A 22,682-nucleotide genomic window follows, 5' to 3' on the forward strand; every position below is an offset into this window, starting at 1 on the left:
TTTGTGATTAGGCTGGTTGCAATTTGAACCTATAAGCGGTCACTTAAACTTATCTCCTCCCCGCAAGTAATCCGTAGTATCTAGGGCCGTAAATGCGAGAAATATATTGCCACCCTCCCTGTAGAGGAAATATAACCTGTAAAAACGGTGGCATGGTCGACGGGGATTATATAAAATACACACAATTTTTCACCAGGTTCACCGTCGCATTCTTTTACATTGATATTCTTAAATAATATCATTTTGCCAAAAAAATTGTATTATGTTTTATAATGAACGCCTTGTAGTATTTCCAAACTAAAATGTACATAATAAAATTAGACACATAATTAATGATCAGGTTGATGAGTTCAGAATTATTACAATCTATAAACTTGTTTTACGGAATCGCATGATAAGCTGTGTCCTTGAACGAATGGCTGTAGGTTCATCTGATGAACCTCTTTATCAGATTCATTTCGTTAATAAATAGACGGTTATTTCTGCCCTCCATAAAAATGCAATTGACTTTGGGTCACTTAAACAGTTAGTTTGACGCAAGTGACCATGCATAAACCTGAAAGTCACTTACATGTATTATGGAGGGCAGAATTCGGTCGATTCACAATACGATGCGCCTCCAGCGGTAGCTGGGGAAAGGCCGAAATACGCAGTGTATCATGGGAAAATGTCGACATCCAAAGCCCGCGTAATACGAATTCAACACGGGAACATGTCATTGTGAGTGTAAATGTCAATATAATTACGTTCACGCGACTGTACACTTACAGAAGTTTACAATAATTGTAGTATATCCATTTTCGATATATTGATCACACACGGAATCCTTGTGAAGCTGTTTTCAGCATTACTATTATCACACTCGCGTAAAAACTCAATGGTGGCTAGAAAGGCGATATCGACCCTAAAGGTCAAAGTTTGGACAAGCAAGAGCAACCGTTGGCGGCGCATTGTATTGTGAATCGCGAGAATTAACCGTCGATTTGTTGCCAAAATGAGTAATTGTGGACATAAATGGTCCTGGCTCTAAGCCCTCAAATCAATACTCTAAATAGCTATTAAATACGTTGTTTTTGTGTATACAAGGCGCACCCCCCAAAAAAAACAAACAAACAAAACACACAACTATGTGTTTGAATATGTAATTGGCACATATTTTAGCTATCGTTTGCAACAACGTTTTAAATATAAATATCATGATCTCGAATGTAAATGTTAATGGTAGCAGGACCAGTATTATAATTTTGAGTAGTCGCAGGCAATGTATGTCCATCCGTGGTTCGTTTCTTTTGGTAAGAAGTGATTGTATGAATATATGATTGTGTTAAGGGATCTAAAATGAGCGTTTATTGCGTTTCGACAGTATTTTTTGTGGGACATGAGAGCACCTCAGAGCTATCGAATTGCATTCTGAATACGAAGCATGTCTTTCTGATATCAAATAATTTTCATTTTTTGAAAATCACAATATAATACAAATGTTATGACAAATTATAAAAATTGGATATTTTTCAAATCTTTGATATTTAACATTTCTCGAATTAAATTATATAAATCTAATGACATATTTTTAAAGTGTATGTAGCAGGGAAGAAAAGCCGACGGTCAATTGAAAATTTTGACCTTTCATATTGGAGATATGGATTTTTTTCCCAAAAAGACCTAATTTTTTTTGGTGTTTTGGTAAAAAAATCCATATCTTCAATACGAAAGGTCAAAATTTTCAATTGAGCGTCGGCTTTTCATCCCACCTGCTTACACTTTAAGTATAAATCATCAGATTTATAAAGTTTACTTCAAGTACTGTTAAATATCAAAAATATCAATTTTTAATGATTTGCCATAAAATGTGTATTAAATTGAGAATGTCAAAAAATCAAAATTATTTGATATCAGAATGACATTCTTCGTATTCAGAATGCAATATTCAGCGATATGTCTGCTGTGCTCTAATGTCCCAAAATAAATACTGTCCAAACGTTCATACCACAGCCCTTAATGTATTGTATACTAGTGATTTTGTTGAAAATTTTAAAAATGGCATTCAAAGCTAACAAACAATTCGCAAAATATACCCTACAACCATTCTAACATCCGATATCATATCCGAGATATAAATAGGGAACATCATTTACCTTGTGATGGTCTTTTGATCGTAGTAATTTTCACAGTTTCTCCGTTACGTACAGCTGTCATATAGAATGCGCCTACTCGTTCTTTCCTTTCCTGTGAACCTTCTAGAATTACATCAATTCTCTTGTGATTAATGAAATTACTATAGGATACGTGGCTTCTTGATGGAAAGCCATCATTAAGGTTTGATCCATGAGGTGGGTCGATAATTTCCTCATCAACATCACCTGGACCTGTATCACTTGTCCTCCCGATGTTGAAGGTCCCATCTTTGTATCCCTCTGCAAGGTAACCACGGTACTCTACATCATCTGTACCATCAATGTCAACCAGTATCGGAGAAGATTGGAACACTGTTATATCTATTTTGTGAACTAGAACAAAAAATATATCAAATTCGATTGACACATGCTTCAATTAATCCCATGAAGAATTAAAGCAAAATACGTGACCCGTTCCTACAAACCCAGTACAAAATATTATTTGTAAGATTTGCATCAAGAAACTAACTTGTAGAAAGACACCAAATTTGTTTTTGTACCACGGCGGAGGGGATAGCATGATTGATATGATTCTCGAATTATGCATGGAAGTATTCTGAACACTGACACCGCCACGTCAATGGGTTACGAATGTAATCATTCCTCTACCAAAGAAAGGTGACCTCTCTCTCATGACAAACTACCGTGGTATTTCGCTTATGTCCATTGCCGCAAAAGTGTACAACAAGATCCTTCTGAACAGGATCCGACCCCACATTGATCCTTTACTGAGAAGCAACCAGGCTGGCTTTAGATCGGGTCGCAGCTGTGCTCAACAAATACACATTTTGAGGAGGATCATGGAAGGCTTCAAGGAGTACCAACTTCCCTTAACAGTCACTTTTGTGGACTTCAAAAAAAGCCTTCGACTCCATCAACAGGTCCGTCATGTTTTCAGTGCTGCGGCATTATGGAATACCAAAGGTTGTGGTCAATGCCATCCAGGTGCTCTACAAAGACTCCAATAGTGCCGTTATGGTAGATGGCAGTATCTCAGAGCCTTTCCAAGTAACAACTGGAGTGCTTCAGGGTGATGTGTTGGCACCATTCCTGTTCATTATCCTGGTAGACTACCTTCTAATGAAATCAACTTCTGGAATTGACGCTGGAATTATTACCTACCCACGTCGGTCAAGCAGGTATCCTGCCAAGATGCTGAATGACCTGGATTTCGCTGATGATATTGCCCTGCTGGAATCTTCCATAGACCGGGCCCAGTCACAGCTTACTAGGACTGCAACTGCAGCAGCAGATCTAGGCCTTGTCATCAGTGCACCTAAGACAGAATATATGACTGCAAACTGTAACGCCCAACCAGCACTTGAAGTCTATGGTAGTACCATCATCCATGTCACAGACTTCAAGTATTTGGGTTCCAAGATGTTGGAGACCTAAAAAGAAGAAAAGCACTAGCCTGGGCAGCTTTCTGGAAACTGGAACGCCTTTGGAGAAGCCCGTCCTTGCCAATCGAAACAAAAATCAAGCTGTTTCAGACAACGTGTGTTACTGTCTTTCTGTACGGGTGCGAGTCATGGGTAATTACCAAGGACATGGAAAACAAGATCAATGCATTTGCAACATCTTGCTACAGAGTCATGTTAAACATCAAGCGTGTGGATCGGATTCCAAATGAAACCATCTACAACCTGACCAACACCACTCCACTGGTTGCCAGAGTCAAGATTCATCAACTCAAATTTCTCGGCCATATACTGCGTCTTGAAGATGGCAAGCCTGTGAAAGAATATGCGCTTTATATTCCACCACATGGGAAGAGGAAACCGGGACGGCCGCGCACACTGTACTTACGGTATGTCCAGCACCTCCTGGGAGATACTGAAGGGATGCCGCAGCCAAACAAAATTGTTTCGCTTGCCCAAGATCGCATTAGTTGGAGAAAGCTTGTAGTCGCCTGCTCCGCAGCCGACTGATGATGATGACCACGGCGGATGTGCAGATGTATCATCATATAAAGATAGCACAAAAAGTAACGCAGCTGTTATAAATACGCTTACTAATAATTGTGTTCACAATATCTCAACATAAAAAGAAGGATGATTTATTTACGGGCATTTTGATACCCCATTTGCCCAATTTCGTTCAATATTAACAACACAGCAGTGTTTTAAAAGAAAAAAATACCCGAATTTAAAAGTTGCAGCTACTAGTAATACTAGTATTTGTATTGATTTAAAGTCAGCGCGATGATAAATGGAGGGTTTTACGTGCCATTGATCGCTGTAAACTGCAACTTTTAAATTCGGGTATTTTTCTTTAAAAGTACTTTCGGTTGTTAATATTGAACGACATTTGACGAATGGGGTATCAAAATGCGCGTAAATAAATCAACATTCTTTGTATGTAGACATATTGTGGAAACAATTATTAGTTCTGAAGCTATAAGCGTATTTATAACAGCTGTGTTACTTTTTGCGCACACTTTAGAACTTGTAGACGTTACTAATAAACATGTACCACAACAGAATCACCGCTTCTAAATTTCTTAGGTTGCTTGTGGTATTAATCTTTTGTGACTCATAATATCTTTTGATATTTTTTATATCTAATCTTTAACATGTTTAAGGAAACATTTTGCTTATTAGCCTGTGTCATTTCAGATTAAATTAAGAATTTGAACAAAACGTAGAAATTACATACCGTAAAACCACGTCTACAAGCATATATAGTGTTTTTTATAAAAGCTTAATTAATTCGAAGCAAGGTTTAATTTAATATACCAATACAATAGATCGGTCTTAAAATAATACTTGTTTGTATATGCTTGGATCCGTAATTTATTTGTTCAAACTCCATAATGGCGACTGGGTTAATGTAGCTTTCATCAGAAGCACACTATATGCTTGTAGACGAGGTTTTACGGTATTTGTTCACTTGTTTTGTCAAGAGGGGTCTTTGTCGAAACATTGAGAACGGAATCACTTGAATCATTGCTAGACAAACTGAAAGACTTCAAATGGGACATAATTGGTCTATGTGAAACAAAACGAGAAGGAGAGGGCATTGAAGAACTCAAGGGAGGTGTTTGGCTCTATAACCAAGGAAAAACAGAGGCAAACAAAAATACCAAAGGAATTGGATTTCTTATCAACCCAAAATTCAAAGACTATGTAAAGGACATGAAATATTACTCAGATAGAGTGATCTCTCTCATAGTACAGTTGACAGTACATAAAAAGCTTTGCGTAATTCAAGTGTATGCACCAACATCGGATTATGATGAAAAGTTGAAGAACTCTACGAGGAGGTAAATAAGGCGATAGAAGACAGCAAAGCTGAGTACACCATAGTAATGGGTGACTTCAACGCCAAGATAGGAAAATGTCAATCTGGAGAAGAAACCATCATGGGAAAGTTTGGAGTTGGAGAAAGAAACAAAAGAGGGGACATGCTACTTGAGTTTGCTGCACAACAAGGACTTATCATTGCTAACACATACTTCAAGAAACATAAAAACAGGTATTGGACATGGGAAAGTCCCAACGGAATTACAAAGAACCAAATAGACTTTATCCTAAGTAGCCAGCGTGGAATTGTTGAGGAGCAAACATACACATAGACAGGAAATTGGCAAGACTCAAAATCATCAGAAATCAAAAGAAAAGCAAGTTAAACATACTGAAACTGAAAGAATTGAAGAATGATTTTCAACTGGAGTTGAAAAACCGATTTGCATGTCTGGACATAGAAAATGCAGATATAGATGCCAAATATGAGCTTATACCCAATACAATAGTGGAGGCAGCTGAAGAAATAGCGCCAAGAGAGAGAAAGACCAAACAGACCACAGAGGAGGACAAAGCAATCGAAGAGTTAGATAAGAAAAGGAAAGAACTTAGAGAAGTAGAGGACAAATCACCAAAACAGAAGATAGAATGCTCAGAACTAGTCAAAACAGTGAGAAAGAAAAGACGAGAAAGAAGTAGAAAGAGACAAAAGCAGCAAATTGAATCCATCCTAGAAAGTGGCAAGGGACCAAAACAGATTACAAAAATGAACAGCAAGAAAACAAGAATTTGCCAAATGAGACAAAAGAATGGAAGCATCACCACAGACAGAGAAGAAATTCTAAATGTATGTACACAATTCTACCAAGACCTGTACAGCAGTAAAACAGATGAAAACAGCCGAACCAGAGTACCCACAAAATCAACCGATGACACTGAAGTACCAAATATAACAGTTAGAGAAGTGAAAAAGGCGGTAACACAAATGAAAAACAATAAAGCACCTGGACCAGATGACGTATCAAGTGACATTTTTAAGATAGGAGGGGAGGAGATCAACAAACAGCTGGTAAAACTTTATAACCAAATCCTGAAAGACAAGAAGATTCCTGAGAAATGGAAAGAGGCAATGATCATTCTACTTCATAAAAAAGGGGATAAAGCAGACATCAAGAATTACCGGCCGATAAGTTTGCTTTCTCATGCATATAAGATATTTATCAGAATAATCCAAAACAGGATCCAAAGAATACTAGATGAAAACCAGCCAAGGGAACAAGCAGGATGTCGGGCAGGTTTCTCAACAACAGACCATCTACACGCATTAAACCAGCAGATTGAAAAGGCGAATGAACACCAGCTAAAGCTTTGTGTAGGGTACATAGACTATGAAAAGGCATTTGATTCGGTTGAACATTCAAATCTTTTTGCAGCCCTAAGAAGAATAGGAGTCAATGAAACCTGTGTGCTCATCATAGAGGATATCTACACAGATGCAGTAGCCACAATCCATTTGGACAATGATGTGTCAAACCATATTCACATAAAGAGGGGAGTGAGGCAAGGGGATACAATATCACCAAAAATCTTCACAGCTGCCATGGAAGAGATTTTCAAGATGTTAGATTTGGAGAAACAAGGAATAAATATAGATGGAGAATGGCTGACAGACCTGAGATTCGCAGATGACGTTGCTTTAACAACAACATCAGTCAAGGACATGGAGACTCAACTAAATGGTTTGAACAGTGAAAGCAAGAAGATCGGTTTAAAAATACACTAAATAAGAACAAAATTCATGACAAATTTCGAAACAAATGAGACCATTGTAGTTGAAACTGATGAGATAGAAAAAGTAGAAAGCTACAAAATTCTTGGCCAGACTGTGAAGCTGGAAGACAACACGAGAGAGGAAGTACTAATCAGAATTAAGGCTGGCTGGAGCTGCTTTGGCAGATATAAAGACATTTTGTGTGATAGAAAAATATCAATGATATTAAGGAAGAGGGTCTTCAATCAATGTGTGCTGCCTACAATGACATACGGCTGCGAAACGTGGACAACAACTAAATACCTAGAACAAAAACTGATAATAGCACAGCGGGCAATGGAAAGAAGAATGCTGAATATCACAATACGGGACAAAATTAGGAACTCGCATATAGGAAATAAAACCAAAGTCAAGAACATTCTGGAGAAAATAAAAGGGGCAAAATGGAGATGGGTAGGACATCTAGCAAGATCAAATGATAACAGGTAGACAAAACGACTAACAGAGTGGGAAGACAAAAACGCAGATGGCGGGACGACATCACATCTTACATTGGCACAACCTGGGCTAGGATAGCGCAAGACAGAGAACAATGGAAGCTTCATGAGGAGGGCTACAGCCGACATGGGCTGACGTAGCCAGCAAGGCAAGGCAAGGCAAGGATCCGTAATTTATTTGCTCAAACTCCATAATGGCGACTGGATTAATGTAGCTTTTATCAGAAGCACACTATATGCTAGTAGACGGGGTTTTACGGTATTTGTTCGCTTGTTTTGTCAAGAGGGGTCTTTGTCGTCACTCTTACCTGTCCATTGTATTGTTTTGAAGGCATGAATTAGGTCTACTCTTGTACATTTGAATATTTTCTTGAACATAAAACAAAAGAATAACCATGATCAGTGATTCAGAAAATTTGAATACTAAAACCGAGAACTCGTTGACACTATTCCTAGAGCATGTATAGCGAACCTATAATTGACGTTTCACGGAAATACAAAACAAATTCCTTACTTTTACTACTTGAACATCTCATAAAACTGCTAAATGAATTAAGCATTGATCTTAAAATTTCAGGGAATACGTACCTGCTGAAAAGACAAATTGAATAGATGAACAAACCAGGAGGGCTAGTCCAACAGTACTGAAACCCATTGTTGATTGGTGTAGTGACGGACACGTTATGTGGCATTGAAATTTATTCCGCCACATTCAGTTGTTATTCGTCGCCGACATTGAATTGATTCATAGTTGATGATAGAAACATAACTACAATAACGGTTGCAATTTGGGTACATAAAGAGGAAGTGGAAGACAAAAGGACGAATGACAACAAAGAAAGTAATTACAACAACTAAATGACTATCAGTGTCAGTCACTTGTTTGCATAACATTTCAAAGTCCAAGTTTTAAGTTTCAGTTCCTCTAGTTGTTTTTGCCTGTTTGTTGTATTTCTTTTAAAAAGATTATGGTGATATTATCACAATAATATAAACAATTAGTAAAAACCAAAAATCGTAAGCGAGTGCCGTCGAAATTTAATTTGATGACTACATAGTCTTACTCTTGTTTCTTACATATTCTATGACCTAGGTTTAATATTTGATGTTACAATGACGTCATAATGTTACTTTTTTGCGTATAACTCCATAATTAGATCGTCAATCATGTCGATAGGTCAAACTTATCCTTTTTCTGAATCCTTGTCTAGAGGAAAACATTGCCTGGGTTTTTAACCAAGTGTGAGTAATTCAGAACTTGAGCTTAGTTTAAAAGTTCAACGAACTTTTCCCACCAAATAAGGGTGTTGTTGAAATTCCTTCATAAACTGTAGTATTCAGCGCTATAAGTGCTATATCTCAGTCAAATACAGCAAATTTAACATGATTTGCACGATTGTTACGGGAATTTATTGAACTATTTGTGTTCTTACCGGTGTTTTACAAGAGTTTAACCCTGTGGTGGATATAGACCTGCCATAAGGCCGGGGGACTAGGCAACTTGATAGGGATTATTAATGTGAACATCATTTGTGAGCCATCACATCAAAAGGGACCTCTTGGAGGGGAATATAAAAATTGAGTTATCCATACAAGATGAAAGCTGGTTATCTTAGTTTTAAAATGTACAAGAGTAGGCCATTTTTATGGGTATCGGATGTGCCATTCTCGAAATATTATCAAAAAATCAAATAGAAACAGGCCCAAATTTGATAATCATGTTTTTGAGAAAAACAGGTTTTAAAATAAAGGTTTACATAAGAAATGAATTGATATGGGTAATTTCTTTTTACATTTGTGCAAATTTTATTAATATTCTGGGTATTGATTTTCCTAAAACATCTACTTTGTTTATGTTTATGTAGAAATTGAAAAATCGAGATCGGCCTGTATCTCAAAATGCCCAGTGCCGTGAAGAGGTCCCTTTTGAAGAGATGGCTCACATGTATACAACACGTTGCCATAGAACGAGTGACAAACTCTAATGAGCTGTGACATCATCAGCCAATTTACATCTCGCAGTCAACAGCCAATACAATTGGAGCATCATTGGCCTGTTTGCCAAGTATGGGTATTATAGTGGTGTCCAACCAATATTTATAAATATTGTATGGTATATCAAGAGAAAATACCCGGATGGTGTCCAAATTTGGCTACACCTTATGGTCGATACAATGGTGTGAGTTTGATATTAATGTAGTATGAATGGTAGCACGCCGCCATCCACAGCGCTGCTACATGTCAATGGCATTATCGGGCCTTGATTAACTACAAAACAGTGAAATGATTGGTTGAAAATATATCGGTACCTGAGTCGGTGTTTTGATTTAAAAAAATTGCATGGAATATAAAGATAACATATTCAAATCAATATTAATTGTGATATTTTGGCCTAAATATATTTGCTTTGCTTGCTTTCGGAAAGGAGTGGATATATGCAGTTGGCATCACCAGACACGGGTGAATGGGAGATGTCCTCCAAATTTTTCTAATTTATAGCCATCTTTTTTTTCAAAATTTATACTCGCAATTAACCTTTTCTCTTCTAGTTTTCTCTATCTCCTTATCCTTCTCTTTTCTCTCTTTCTGTTTCTTACTTTTTGGCACTGCCGTGAAAGCGCCTGATTCAACAGTGGGTCGGAAGAACTGAAACCGACGAACACGGTGGGATATGGGGGAATGTAAGCGAAAAACGTAAAAATGTAACAGGGACTATAATGTATTCTTGATCTGGTCCAAGAAGTACAAATTACCGAAACAATTTTTCGCGCGCATATTTGGGATCAAGACTATTTTGGACCTTAAACATAACTTTTGGCCTTTTAGATCGAGCTGACTTGTCGGGTGTACGATACAAACCGTCGAAAATTCTGGCCCTGCTACAATTCCACTCGCCTATTCGCCGTAGAAGTAACGCAATTAATCGGATCAACTACCATATCAATAGAGGATTACACTTTTAAAATATATCGTCCTGCACTACAACATTCACCCGGTACCTATACATTGAACCATACAGATGTCAAAGAAAGGCTGATCACTCGCACCTGTAAGATTAGTGTCTTTGTAAAAGAGCGGTATTGTATTCAATCTACGTTTGCTGACATACACAGGCAAGTAGTCTAATCTGCTTGTAGTGCAGGCCGATCTACTCAAAAATGTATTCCTCTATTGCTATGGTAGTTAATCCGATTATTATGTCACTTCTACGGCGAATACGCTGCTGCTATCGTGTGAAAGACAATATGAGATGTTTGACGGAACTTGGCCCTTTCAAAGGAGGATGTAGAAAATAAACAGTAGGTATATAATCCATTATCGTAACAGCCGTATTGAGCGTGCCAATCGCACTATTTGCTAATGCAAGCGTCAGTTTGAAGCTTGAACCTACCCTCCTCAAGCCTTCGACGCTACACCGGTGTATATTCGACGCCAAGGCCGGGCTGGTAGTGCCCTACATGTTTCTCATTGCCAGTTAAGTACTTGTGTCAAAGTAATCAATAATCCTATTGTTACTAAGAGTAAAATAAACTTGCAATTATGTCTGTACAATTGTTATTGTACAGCTCTATTCTTTGTTTGATTTTATGAGACCATATGTGGATTATAAAACATTGTATTTTATGAAGTATCTATTGGGTATTAACAATGAGGGGACATTCCTGAACCACGGTGACTTGATGACGTTTTAAAGCAGGCGCCCCTTTATGACTATATGATATCTGTTCCCAGCAGCAAGCAAAATGAGACACATGATGTAACACGACACCCCACACTTTGGCGTCGAATAGTCGCCGATGTAGTGTCGAAGGCTTGAGGAGGGTAGGTTCAAGCTTCAAACCGACGCTTGCATAAATAATTGTAATTCTGCAACCTTGGTAAAGACAGATTATCACATAAAAGTAAAGAAGTATAGAAACCAAAACAAAACAAAAAGTTAGATATCATTCTTGAATTATAATTCAAACACAAATCTTTATTATATACATTTTCCGGGTACATTTTCTGGTTCCTCTTTTGTCTTCGTGGCATTATTTTAATTATATGTATCGAAATAGAGTGAGTGTAGTTAGTGTGGCGATTGATATTTAAAAAACTTAAAGCCATATTGTAACATTTGCTGAGGAGGACGCCCTCATTGTTTTTTAAGTTTCTGATTTTTACACGATTGTATTGTACTTTAGTAAACTAACATAGAGGAAAAATCAGGGGTTTAGGTGCTGTAGTTGTGACAAAATGTCAGATTTGAATAAAAGGTCGTTTAACTACTTTCTCAAAATACTCATCTTGTACGTAAATGGCCTGCGGGAAGGTCATAACACATCAAAAGGACCGACTTCGACAGAGAGACCCGCATTGACGACATATGCGCAGGAATTAAATAGGATTTTTTTTTTCGTTTTGCCTCCTATGTTCGGCTCGAAATTATATAACAGTGAAACTAACAGTCTGTGGATAAGAAATACAATAGCGTATAAAATATTGCAAAAGTCAGATAATGCATCGTGAAACAGATGGAACCATTTAACTGAATGCCTGAACAGTAATTAAACAAAAGAAACACATTTCAAGATGATTAATTATGGAGCCAATGAATGATTCCACATTCTACATAAATGCACAAAAAATAGACAATTAAAAAGGCGCCTTTGTTGCTAAAGCCTAAAACTGAGTGGAAACTGAGATTATAGCCCCCTCAACGGCTACTTAGTATCTTCACATACTTATGTGTGAAAGTCATTTATAAAAAAGGCCCACAAATAAAAATAAATGCAATGTAATTTCAAACTTATTAATTGCATCTCTACATGCACACTGTATTTTACGGCCCAGCGCCCACAAAAATACTGTTTGGGCGCACTGCAGTTTCACTGTGACGAATAAAACAGCACTTTACTTTTCTTGATATTAAAATCAATAATTTATATCATGGAAGCGATAGTAACCGGTATTTTAATGACTATAAAATGTCCATGGGTCCTTTCTAATTATGCAAAAAGCAAATCTTTTGACAATTGTAATCCCTTGTCTTTCAATTAAAATATAATCCATGGTTGTTATGCTTTAATATAGAGCATCTCATGCTCTGGTAATTCCGACCTTGGGCCTCGGCAGAAATGAGCAACCCTGTACTGACTTTGAATGGCTATTTGGATACTTGTCTAGACAACTGCACTGTGCATTATGTCCCATTGAACAATTTTTTATGCATCTAAATTAGTTCATAATTCATAATTGGGAAAATCCACCAATACATTCTGAAGTGCATTTGAGATAAAGCTGTTTTGGGCCTTGAGTCAACTCATAACAACTGGGGGCTCTTCCGGGAATTGGAAATAGTACTAGAACTTTGTCACGTGGTTTGAACACTTTATCTCTGGCATGTTGATCATAGTACCAGTCCCAATTGTGCTACACAATGAACATTTTAGAAAGGGGAATTCCCAACTATCCAAAATTAGAAATACTTCAATTTATGTTTGATCAACTTGATGCATGAGAGGAGAAGCACTAAAATGTCTCATGAATAGATTTTAATTGTAAACAAATAATCAAACTATATTAGGTTAATAGAGTTATACAGTAAGCAGTAGAAAATAAGTAGGGAATTTGTGAGAATCTACTGCTTGAGCGAAACATGCTTTGATCTTACTGATATTCAGAGCAGTAGTAGTATGTACCAAGTCGATACGAGAAAAATATTTTTTGCCACACCCTAATATGTATGTATCTCATTCAATAGTTCATTTTTTATGACTGCTCTCTATAAAGGTATGTCACCTTATTATTCTGAATATGTCCATCGAAATTAAAGAGATGGAAATATAGGCTATACAGTGAGTAACAAGGCGTCTGAATCCAACACATTAGAGAGATTGCAATTTCCATACGTACGTATCGAATGCCCGTGAAAATTGCTCTCCTTTGACGGGATTTTGGATAGATTGCACGGGCGTTCGATGCGACGTTTGTAAATCGCAATATCTCTATTACCTGAAACTGGGATATAAACTTATTGTAAACATTTCAAACCCCTTAGCACCTATGTCAAATTCCAAGACATCTATAACGTGTCTACCCTTAATCCTAAGCACAAGCAATCATTATTCACCATCGAAGTGGTTACGTAATTCTCTTGGTTACCGGATCACGCTATTGTGGTATGCCTTCGAGTGCCATATACTTTGCGTGGTGATTGTTTCGATCGTGGTTCACTACTCAAGCGCGTGATCTCGTTGACATAGTAACATTACGTAATTTCGATACTGAATTCCTAAATATGTTTAGCAGTTAAACATGTTTACACATCAATCACAGTAACTTGATTAGAAAAGAATTTGAAGGGTAAACACTGTTTTTGATGTGTACCTTTGTTAAACATTCGTTTAAATACAATTGATGTACTTTGCCATTGCTTTACTTACTATAATTACAAGATATAAGTTGATTTGTATGATCACCTAATTATCACTTACAATAATTATCACTTTTCCTTATTCTGCGTGCCTTACAAACGACTGAATAAAGTATAATGAGTTCAATTATCGAGCACTCAAAAACATTACAACAGGAGCGCAGCAAGAATCTCAGGGGCCCATGGATAAGGAGCAGTGCGGAATCATCAGCCCTTTTCCCTAACAAACTTTATTTCGAGTGATCAGTGCCAGAATTGGGTACGTGCAATAGCTACCCTATGAACATTTGGCATTTTACACCCAGTATATTGTACTCATCTACACATGGCAGCTAGGCCTACTAACACATGGCAGCTATCGCACGTATCCATTTGCAGTCGGTTTTTGCTTTTGCTTAGGGCCTCTGAACCCTCGGGGCCCATGGACTTCTTCCATTCTGCCCACCCGCTTGCTACGCCCCTGCACTCCAAGCATTTTGATGCTATTGGATTACATAATGGTTTTAATAGCATAAATTGGCTTATGTTAAAATGTTTAATGTCTGATCAATTTGTATATTTTGTTCAGAACGTGTGACAATTATTTAAAGTTAGTTAAAGTGATTTGTGAATATCAACTCTTTTGTATTTCTGTGTACGATATAAATGTGGCAAAGAGTAAATACACTAATAGCAAACACACATTTTATGACAGCTAACATATTCTAACGACAGCCGAATAAATGTAAAGCCCTTTTATATACGTAAAAGGCGCTGTATAAATGTCAATATTTAAAATACCCTAAAACGCATGTTCTGGTCCAAGTAATTACCAAATATTAAAAAGTAATTTGTATTGTCACTTATTTGTTAGTTAATTTTAAAGGTTTATACTTGAGGATTGAGCTATGTTCATGTTATTTGGCACAACAGTATAATAATTTTTGAATAAAAAAAGTGCTGTATTTTTCTGGAATAGGGAGTAGTTCAAATAGAACGCATCAAGGTTCATAAGTTTAAAAGGACATACAGAGATCCATCACTAAGAATCACCCTTTTCCTACTTGCACTCTGCAGATTAAAAATGTTTAACATTCAATGCCTATTCCTAAAAAGAATAAGTTGAAAATTGCCACGGGACAAGAAAAAGCTCGAGCAAGGCAGTTGAATTCAGAAACCATGCTCAAAATTAACGGGCATTAACGTACGCTAGCAGGGGATATAAAAGGTCAATTCAATTTCTTACACACTTAAAGGAGTATTTCGTGATCCTAGCATCCTCTTTTTATGGCATTTTTTCAGTAGATATCCACTAAAAAGCTTATTCCCAAAATTTCAGTTGATTCCGATTTTGCGTTTGTGAGTTATGCATGATTATGTGTATTACACTGCTCCATAGACAATGTGTTGTAATTTCGTTCTGGTGCACCAGAACGAAATTAAAATTCCACGATATCTTTGCCAAACGAATTAATCTGCAAGAAATATTTTGTACATAAACATTATGTAGCCAGAGGTTTCCATTGATATAAAAATCTCAACTTTGTTTGAGAAAAGTGGGGGGTGATGCTGTGGATCACGAAATGTCCTTTTAAGTTATTTTATGACCAAAACATAGCTATTATCAACAAATTAAACCTGTTTACGCTTATTTGTCTATTTACAGTGCAATAGCAGCCAGTATTGTATTTCTGTATACAAAGATTGGACATTATCATAATGCTACATTGATACCAAATAATTATATGATTACTAGCATATACATTCAATTTACAAAGTTAAGTTGCCACTTTGCTTCCCATCTTGTCCAAACTTGTCAACGACCTGACGTTAAAATTATCACATTTATGGCGTAAAATTTGCGTATTCTTCAAACCCTTGCAAATACACTCGGGCCATCTCATAGCAGAATTTGTACTGTGCCTGTATAAATAGACATGAAAAAAGACTTATTCAAAGTATATCTAGAGAGAATAAAGAGATAAAAGGCAATTCAGTATTTATTAAACCCTTCACAGTAAAACATAATTGATTTATTTAAACGTTATTTTACTGCCGAGACATATTAAAAATGTCAGAATTAATTAGTCTTGGATTAATACTTGATATTTAAGTATGGTGGCAGCATAGGTAAAATATTCAAAAACCTGTCCTCATTGATGCATACCTTAGGGTCTTGGGGTCCCACTCTTATTAGCTAATTAACAGTTTGTGCAAATTTCAGAGTATTAAAAATTCAAATAATTACAAAAAGCACAAACTAGTCGAACAAAATGTTCTTTAATACGGTTTTACCGAAAAGAATAGAAAACAAATAATAGATCTTATGGATCTTGACTTTAGCAGTTAATTGTTAACATAGTCTCATGTATGAGAAAAGGTTGAAAGTCACGCACACGCCGGCACGCACTCCAGAACTACAGCTACACCCTTGCATGACGCCCACAGTTCCCACATAAGCATATAATTGGGTATATAGATGTTTATTAAATTGTAGTATCTTCTTACCAAAGAGTGAACCATGTCGTATCGTGCCTTGCGCAGACGTTTCACGGCTTGGAACACGTCCACCTGTTGCTCCTCTTTGATCTGGTCAAGTATTGATATCAGGGCACTGAGTAAACCACAGCGAGTCACACCATCCCTATTGATAAAACGAAAACACGCATGAGTAATTATTGATATCAGGATATTGAGTAGACCACAGTGAGTCACACCATCCCTATTGACGAAACAAAAACACACAGGAGTAATAATAGCAGGGCATAGGGTACACCGCAGCGAGTCACACCATACCTATTGACGAAACGAAAAGCACTCAGTTATTGATATCAGGAAATTGAGTACACCACAGTGAGTCACACCATCCCTATTGACGAAACGAAAACACTCAGGAGTAATTATCGATAGCAGGGCATAGAGTGCATCATAGCGATCGTCCCTATTGAGGAAACGAAAGCACTCATGAGTAGTTATTGAAACCAGGACATTGAGTACACCACAATGAGTCACACCACCCTAATTACAAAGCGAAAGAACTCATGAGTAATTATTGATACCAGGACACTGAATACACCACAGTGAGTCACATCATCTTTATTGACGAAACAAAGGCACTCTTGAGGAATTATTGGTAAGTCCCAGACTTACATGACCATGGTTAGTCTTATGAGTCCGAGAAGGAGTAAAATTATTCTTGTGGAGGTGAGAAAAAAAAATCTTTTTTGAAATTTGCTGACACCTTCGATCTTTTTATTGACTTGTTGTGATACATCAACACAATTGGAAGTACAGTGTGCGATGTTCAAGCAGTATTTAAATTCATGTTAATGTGTGATTTGCTCCAGAGCGACGCCCTTAATTTTCTCGAATTTCTGCTTTTCGCACGATTGTAATACCCAATGTACTAAAATGCTATGTGAAAGACTAAGCCTCAAGTGCTTTAATTGCAGTAAAATTAAATTTTTTATAATAAACCAGGGACCCCGATTTTAATCACCGTATTTGCGCCATTTTAAGCCCGATTTTGCATATTTACATGTGTTAAACTGCCCATTTACCCACATTTGAACCGGCCCAGGATATATTTCTTTCTGACTTACTATGTAACATTTTCTTTCATTGCTCACTTACATGCACATGATGGCCATTCGCTGGTCCCCACTTTCACGACGACCTTCCTCAACGTGTCGTAGGAGTTGTTGAAAGGAGTCCGACGACTTCGGGCGTTCTAGTTTACCGGACCAGTCAGTGTATTGTATTTGAGTTACATTGACAACCTCTTCCTGTAGGCGATAATAATTTGAAAATGCAGTATAAAAATGTGTATCTTAATTAGGGGCGGATCCATATTATTGAAGGGGACGGGGTCTTGATTCAAACCAGTTGACGGCTTGAAATGCTTTTCAAGAACTGCATGGTCAACTTAATCTGGTCTCTTTATTGGAACAGGCAAGGCTAGGGCAGCATATCCTGATACTATTGATGGATCACCCCAATTTCAGACAGAACGGGAATACGATACATTCGGTTTCAGAAAAGAACGGCAGTCCCTTGCTCTGATTGACGACATACGCGGATATATAACAGCAATAACACATAGATACGATTCAAGAAACATTTGAACCATACCTTGTTGTTTCCTTTGTATAGCTTCAGTTTCCTTTTGACAACGTTGTCAATGCGTTTCATGGATGTAGCTTCTATAGTAAACGCACCACAGGTGAGAGTACCTTCATCAGGACAGTAGTGGCCACATGTCTGACAATATAATATGTCAAGATAAATCAGTGGTATTTTGTATCTGTAAGTACTATCTTCATAAAATTACAACATAATAATATGAACACAATATTCAATTTTACCTTATTCTGGATAATAAATAATTAACCTCTGTTTGAACTTCGTCCAGGCCTGCACTAACCCTAATACTATAAAAATAGCACATCATAAAGCGACTGCAAGCACAAGCATGCCACGTGATGCGACTGCGCAATGATCCGTGCAGACATAGGCTATACACTCGAAAACGCCAGGTCAGTTCAGCATTCATGGCTTGCTATCCCCTGTCTTGTCCTCTGCACCCGAGGGGTCCGGATAGAAGCAAACAACTTTTCTCGTCATCTTCTTTCATTCTTCCTTCCTTCCTTCCTTCCTTCCTTCCTTCCTTCCTTCCTTCCGTCCTTCCTTCCTTTCCTTTCTTCCTTCCTTCTTGCTTCTGGACATGCCATTTTGGGGAAATTATTACTATGCGTATATGAGGTGGGGTGAATATTATGGTGTATAATGATAGGTTTAATAAAACAGCCCGGTGATATGATGTGTTCTTCCTGATGATTGTTTATGAGTTTACGAATAGAGATTAGTGTACACTTTCGCGTTATAGAAATATAGTTCCATGATGGTATTACAAGACTATTCTCTTCAGACAAAATAATGTAAGTACATTTCAGAGATGATTAAAAAATGGACCTTAGGAGCGAAGTGAGTTGTCTTTGTCAAGAGGAGGAAAATATAGAAACAGAGTAGCTTTATAATAATCCTACCTTGTCCTGTTTCTTGGGATCATTGAGAGCAACGATAGTACGGCATTTGTAGTCATATATCATGCACCAGAAATCATTGACTGTGTTAGGTAATGGTGCCTGCGTTGCCAGATACATGTTGTCCTTGCTGTATCCCTAGATTGGCAAGGTAATAAAATTACATTAATTCATTACTTGAGGAATTACCAACATGGTTGATGGTGTAATCCACCAACACACAAACGCTGTTCATTATAAGAGGAGAATCATAAGACTCGAAACTTCATTTTTGTTTGTTGTAAAGAGACGTACTGGTACACCAAGTTTAAATATAATTTTTAGAGCCCAACTTTGTATATGTTTTAGTACGAATTAGGGAATGAAAATAACCTCATGTTTCCCAATGAATCTTTTTTCAATTATAAATTTAAATTTAAAATTAATCTGAAAACTATGTTTTCAATGACTTCGGATACATTACATTGCAGAAAGTCGCATTGATATAGTTGGTGCCTCCAGAGTCGCTGATTGACATCAAATATGGTCTCGAGGAATCAGCTGAAAGTGTTTCAAGTATATTGAATATATTAAAATTGAATACAAATAACATCATAATGTAAATCTCTATTAATGCTCAAGCATATGAAATGTTTATTTATTGCGCTATATAATATTGCGTTCAATGGTACTAATAGAGATCAAGGTAAAAGATCAATAATATACTCTTTTAAAAGGGTAAAATAATGAAAATACGTGACAAACAAGAGAAATACAAAAAATTCGACATATACCTCAGATACCCAGGATTCCCAAAATTATTTGGTAACATTGCTTGATTGTGGAAAATTTGTCGGGGTAGTGGAACTAACACTCTCTGGATCCACTAGCGAAATTGTAATGGTACTTCCCAAGATCTATGGTATGTATACTTACGTGGAATTCGATCAGGGTATCGATTCTTGGTCACATTTTCAGGGTTTCTACCACCAGTACATCGCTCTACTGAAACAGGTGGAAACATGGCTTCTAGAGCCTGAAAAATAATCCACGCAATATTATTAAAGCAATAGTTTCAATCCTTGAAATAAATTCTACAACCACTCATATATCTAAAAGTGTCCAAAAGTTGATCTAATATAATCAATGACGCTGCAGCATTTTGCTTATATATTGTTAAATGCCACAGAGGCAAAATTAAAATAAAATCAACTATTCATTTCCATACCCAGTGGGCACACCTGACATTGAAATAACGATGAAATCACGTTGAAATTTCGACATCAAAATTTTCGACGCTGAAATCAGGTTGAAATCACGTTGTATTTGCAAATGGACTTCAACCTGATGGACTGATTTCAACCAAGAGATTAGTTGATATCAACGTTGAAATTTCAACCTGATTTCAACTAACCGCTAGGTTGAAATATGGTTGAAATCAGGTTAGGTTGAAACTTCGACATTGTATCAACGTTGATTCAACGTCGAAATCCTAACCTGTGCATGTGTAATATTCAAATAAATCTAATCGTTTTTGATAATAAATTATAACTGTTAACACTTTAAAATATATATTTCTACTTGTGTGCTTAATTTCAAGCAATCGTGTGAAAGCCAGGGGTGAACATCCGACTTTTTTTTCGAATCTGACTGGAACTACATGTATAGGTATCATGGCTTTCTATAACCGGAACCAAAGGTTGCACGACCCCTCCGATAAATGAACAATGCGAGAAGAAGAGTCTGAATTAGTTCTATAGAAATATAATGATACAGGTATTTTTTCTTTACTTAGAAATAATTTAGAATAATCAAGTTCAGTACTTACTCCATGTTGATCAGACAACCAAGCACGATCTCTGTTTACATGGGCCCATGTCCGTTCCATATCTGCATTGGCTATCGTAGTATCATTACAAAACAAGGCTTCCAGAATAGCGTCATGGATGAACTCGTATTGGGGCTGATACCAATACAAAAATACTTAACATGAAATACTTATTTTTACCTTATAAACAAAATATTTCTACTTTTGTGTTACAAAATAGAAAACTGTACTTCAAAAAAGTAACTAACCCCCCTTAAAAATGATCATTATTCAAAAATCATTTGATACGATAGCCCAGAAAACAATAAAACACCAGTCAATTTAATGTAGTGAGGTCCAGATTTGAAAGTTGCACTTGCATACAAAAACACTCAGATCTCATTACACAGATTTCCTTCCATTATACTGAATACAAAACCAATACAATTTACTTGAACTTTCAAATCTTGGGTTACATTGATTTAAATGTACGCTGTGACGTCAATATTTAGTCAATTATTACACATTAGGTGTCAAAATGTGCAGAATTTACAGATTTGTAATATAATCGCCCGTTTTTAAATAATGGTAATTATTTAAGGGGGGGGGGGGGTAGTTACTCTTTTTGAGATGTTTATATGAATACCAGTGCATAAACATCGACATTGAGGAATGATAGCATGTCCATTATTTTTAGACTTTTTTATGCTTTGATTAAATTATTTTCATATCTGTTAATGTTGTTTTTATTTATTTAGATGTTGTTTTTCTAAGCACAGCTTCAAGAGAATATCCAATTAATAAATCAATATTTGCCAGTCAGGAATCAGGCTACAATAATCTGTTTCTTTATGAATCACATCAACATAACATACCTCAGTTTGCACCATGAATACACGCCTAGACCGCATCTGAGACACAAAATTGAAGATGTCCAGTTTACCCTCAGCTTTCGCCATCTTCAGCATCGAGTCTATCGTAATGAATGTCCCTGTTCGACCAACACCAGCACTTATATGAAGAAAATAATAATAATAATAATAATAATAATAATAATAATAATAATAATAATAATAATAATAATAATAATAATAATAATAATAATAATAATAATAATTGGGCAAATTTTAGGTTCAGGCCATGTCACAACAAACACTATCAAACGTGTTATTTTTAGTGAAGCTTTCAAAATTATAAAATATGCAAATATTTCTTTTCATTGATACCTGCAGTGTGCAACAATGGGTCCAACATCGGAGGGATTGTATTCGTTGACTTCATCCAATAGTCGCAGTACAGGTCCAGCAAATTCAGGTGCTTGCATGTCAGGCCATCCAGTGAAGTGAAATTGCTTGACTTTACGTTTTTCTGCATCTTCTTCGTCCTTTGCATAAAACGAGAAGCAATCAAATATTTTCAATTGGCTTACAATTTTCTTTGTAGTGTTAATTAGCTACATGTATTTTAGGTAGACCTGTTAGCTATAATTTTCCAATTTATTCTTTTCAGGTTTTGATCCTGAAGGTCATAGTCGTTTAAAAATTTAAGAAATTTCCCTTTTATCCGATGTGAAAGATCATTTACCTTTTCGCAGCCGGGATACTTACATTTGTATTGATTAAAAAAGTGCGAATAGTGTAAAAATCTCTTTCTTCTTCATGTTGGTTTTCCACGACGACAAAACCGTATTTCATTATCTTCCCGTAATCCGGCCAATATTTATCACATTTTTGCTTCAATAAAAGACAGAATAACGAAGCCCGTAAGTATTTC

General features: G+C 36.6%; 1 protein-coding gene across 1 annotated transcript; it reads right to left on the reverse strand.

Annotated features, from left to right (window-relative positions):
* Positions 1-15,926: 15,926 nt before the first annotated feature.
* LOC140170882 (receptor-type tyrosine-protein phosphatase kappa-like) lies at positions 15,927-22,603 on the reverse strand. The gene is made up of 11 exons (XM_072194086.1): positions 22,517-22,603; positions 22,136-22,293; positions 21,785-21,920; positions 20,931-21,065; positions 20,039-20,138; positions 19,587-19,663; positions 19,127-19,261; positions 18,213-18,341; positions 17,715-17,866; positions 16,590-16,725; positions 15,927-16,004 (listed from the first exon to the last, which is right to left on the reverse strand). Exons 1-11 carry the CDS (start codon positions 22,601-22,603, stop codon positions 15,927-15,929), a joined length of 1,323 nt encoding a protein of 440 aa, XP_072050187.1.
* Between the last annotated feature and the right edge of the window lie 79 nt (positions 22,604-22,682).

This window comes from Amphiura filiformis, chromosome 15 (genome assembly GCF_039555335.1).
Source record: "Amphiura filiformis chromosome 15, Afil_fr2py, whole genome shotgun sequence".
Lineage (NCBI taxonomy): Eukaryota > Metazoa > Echinodermata > Ophiuroidea > Amphilepidida > Amphiuridae > Amphiura > Amphiura filiformis.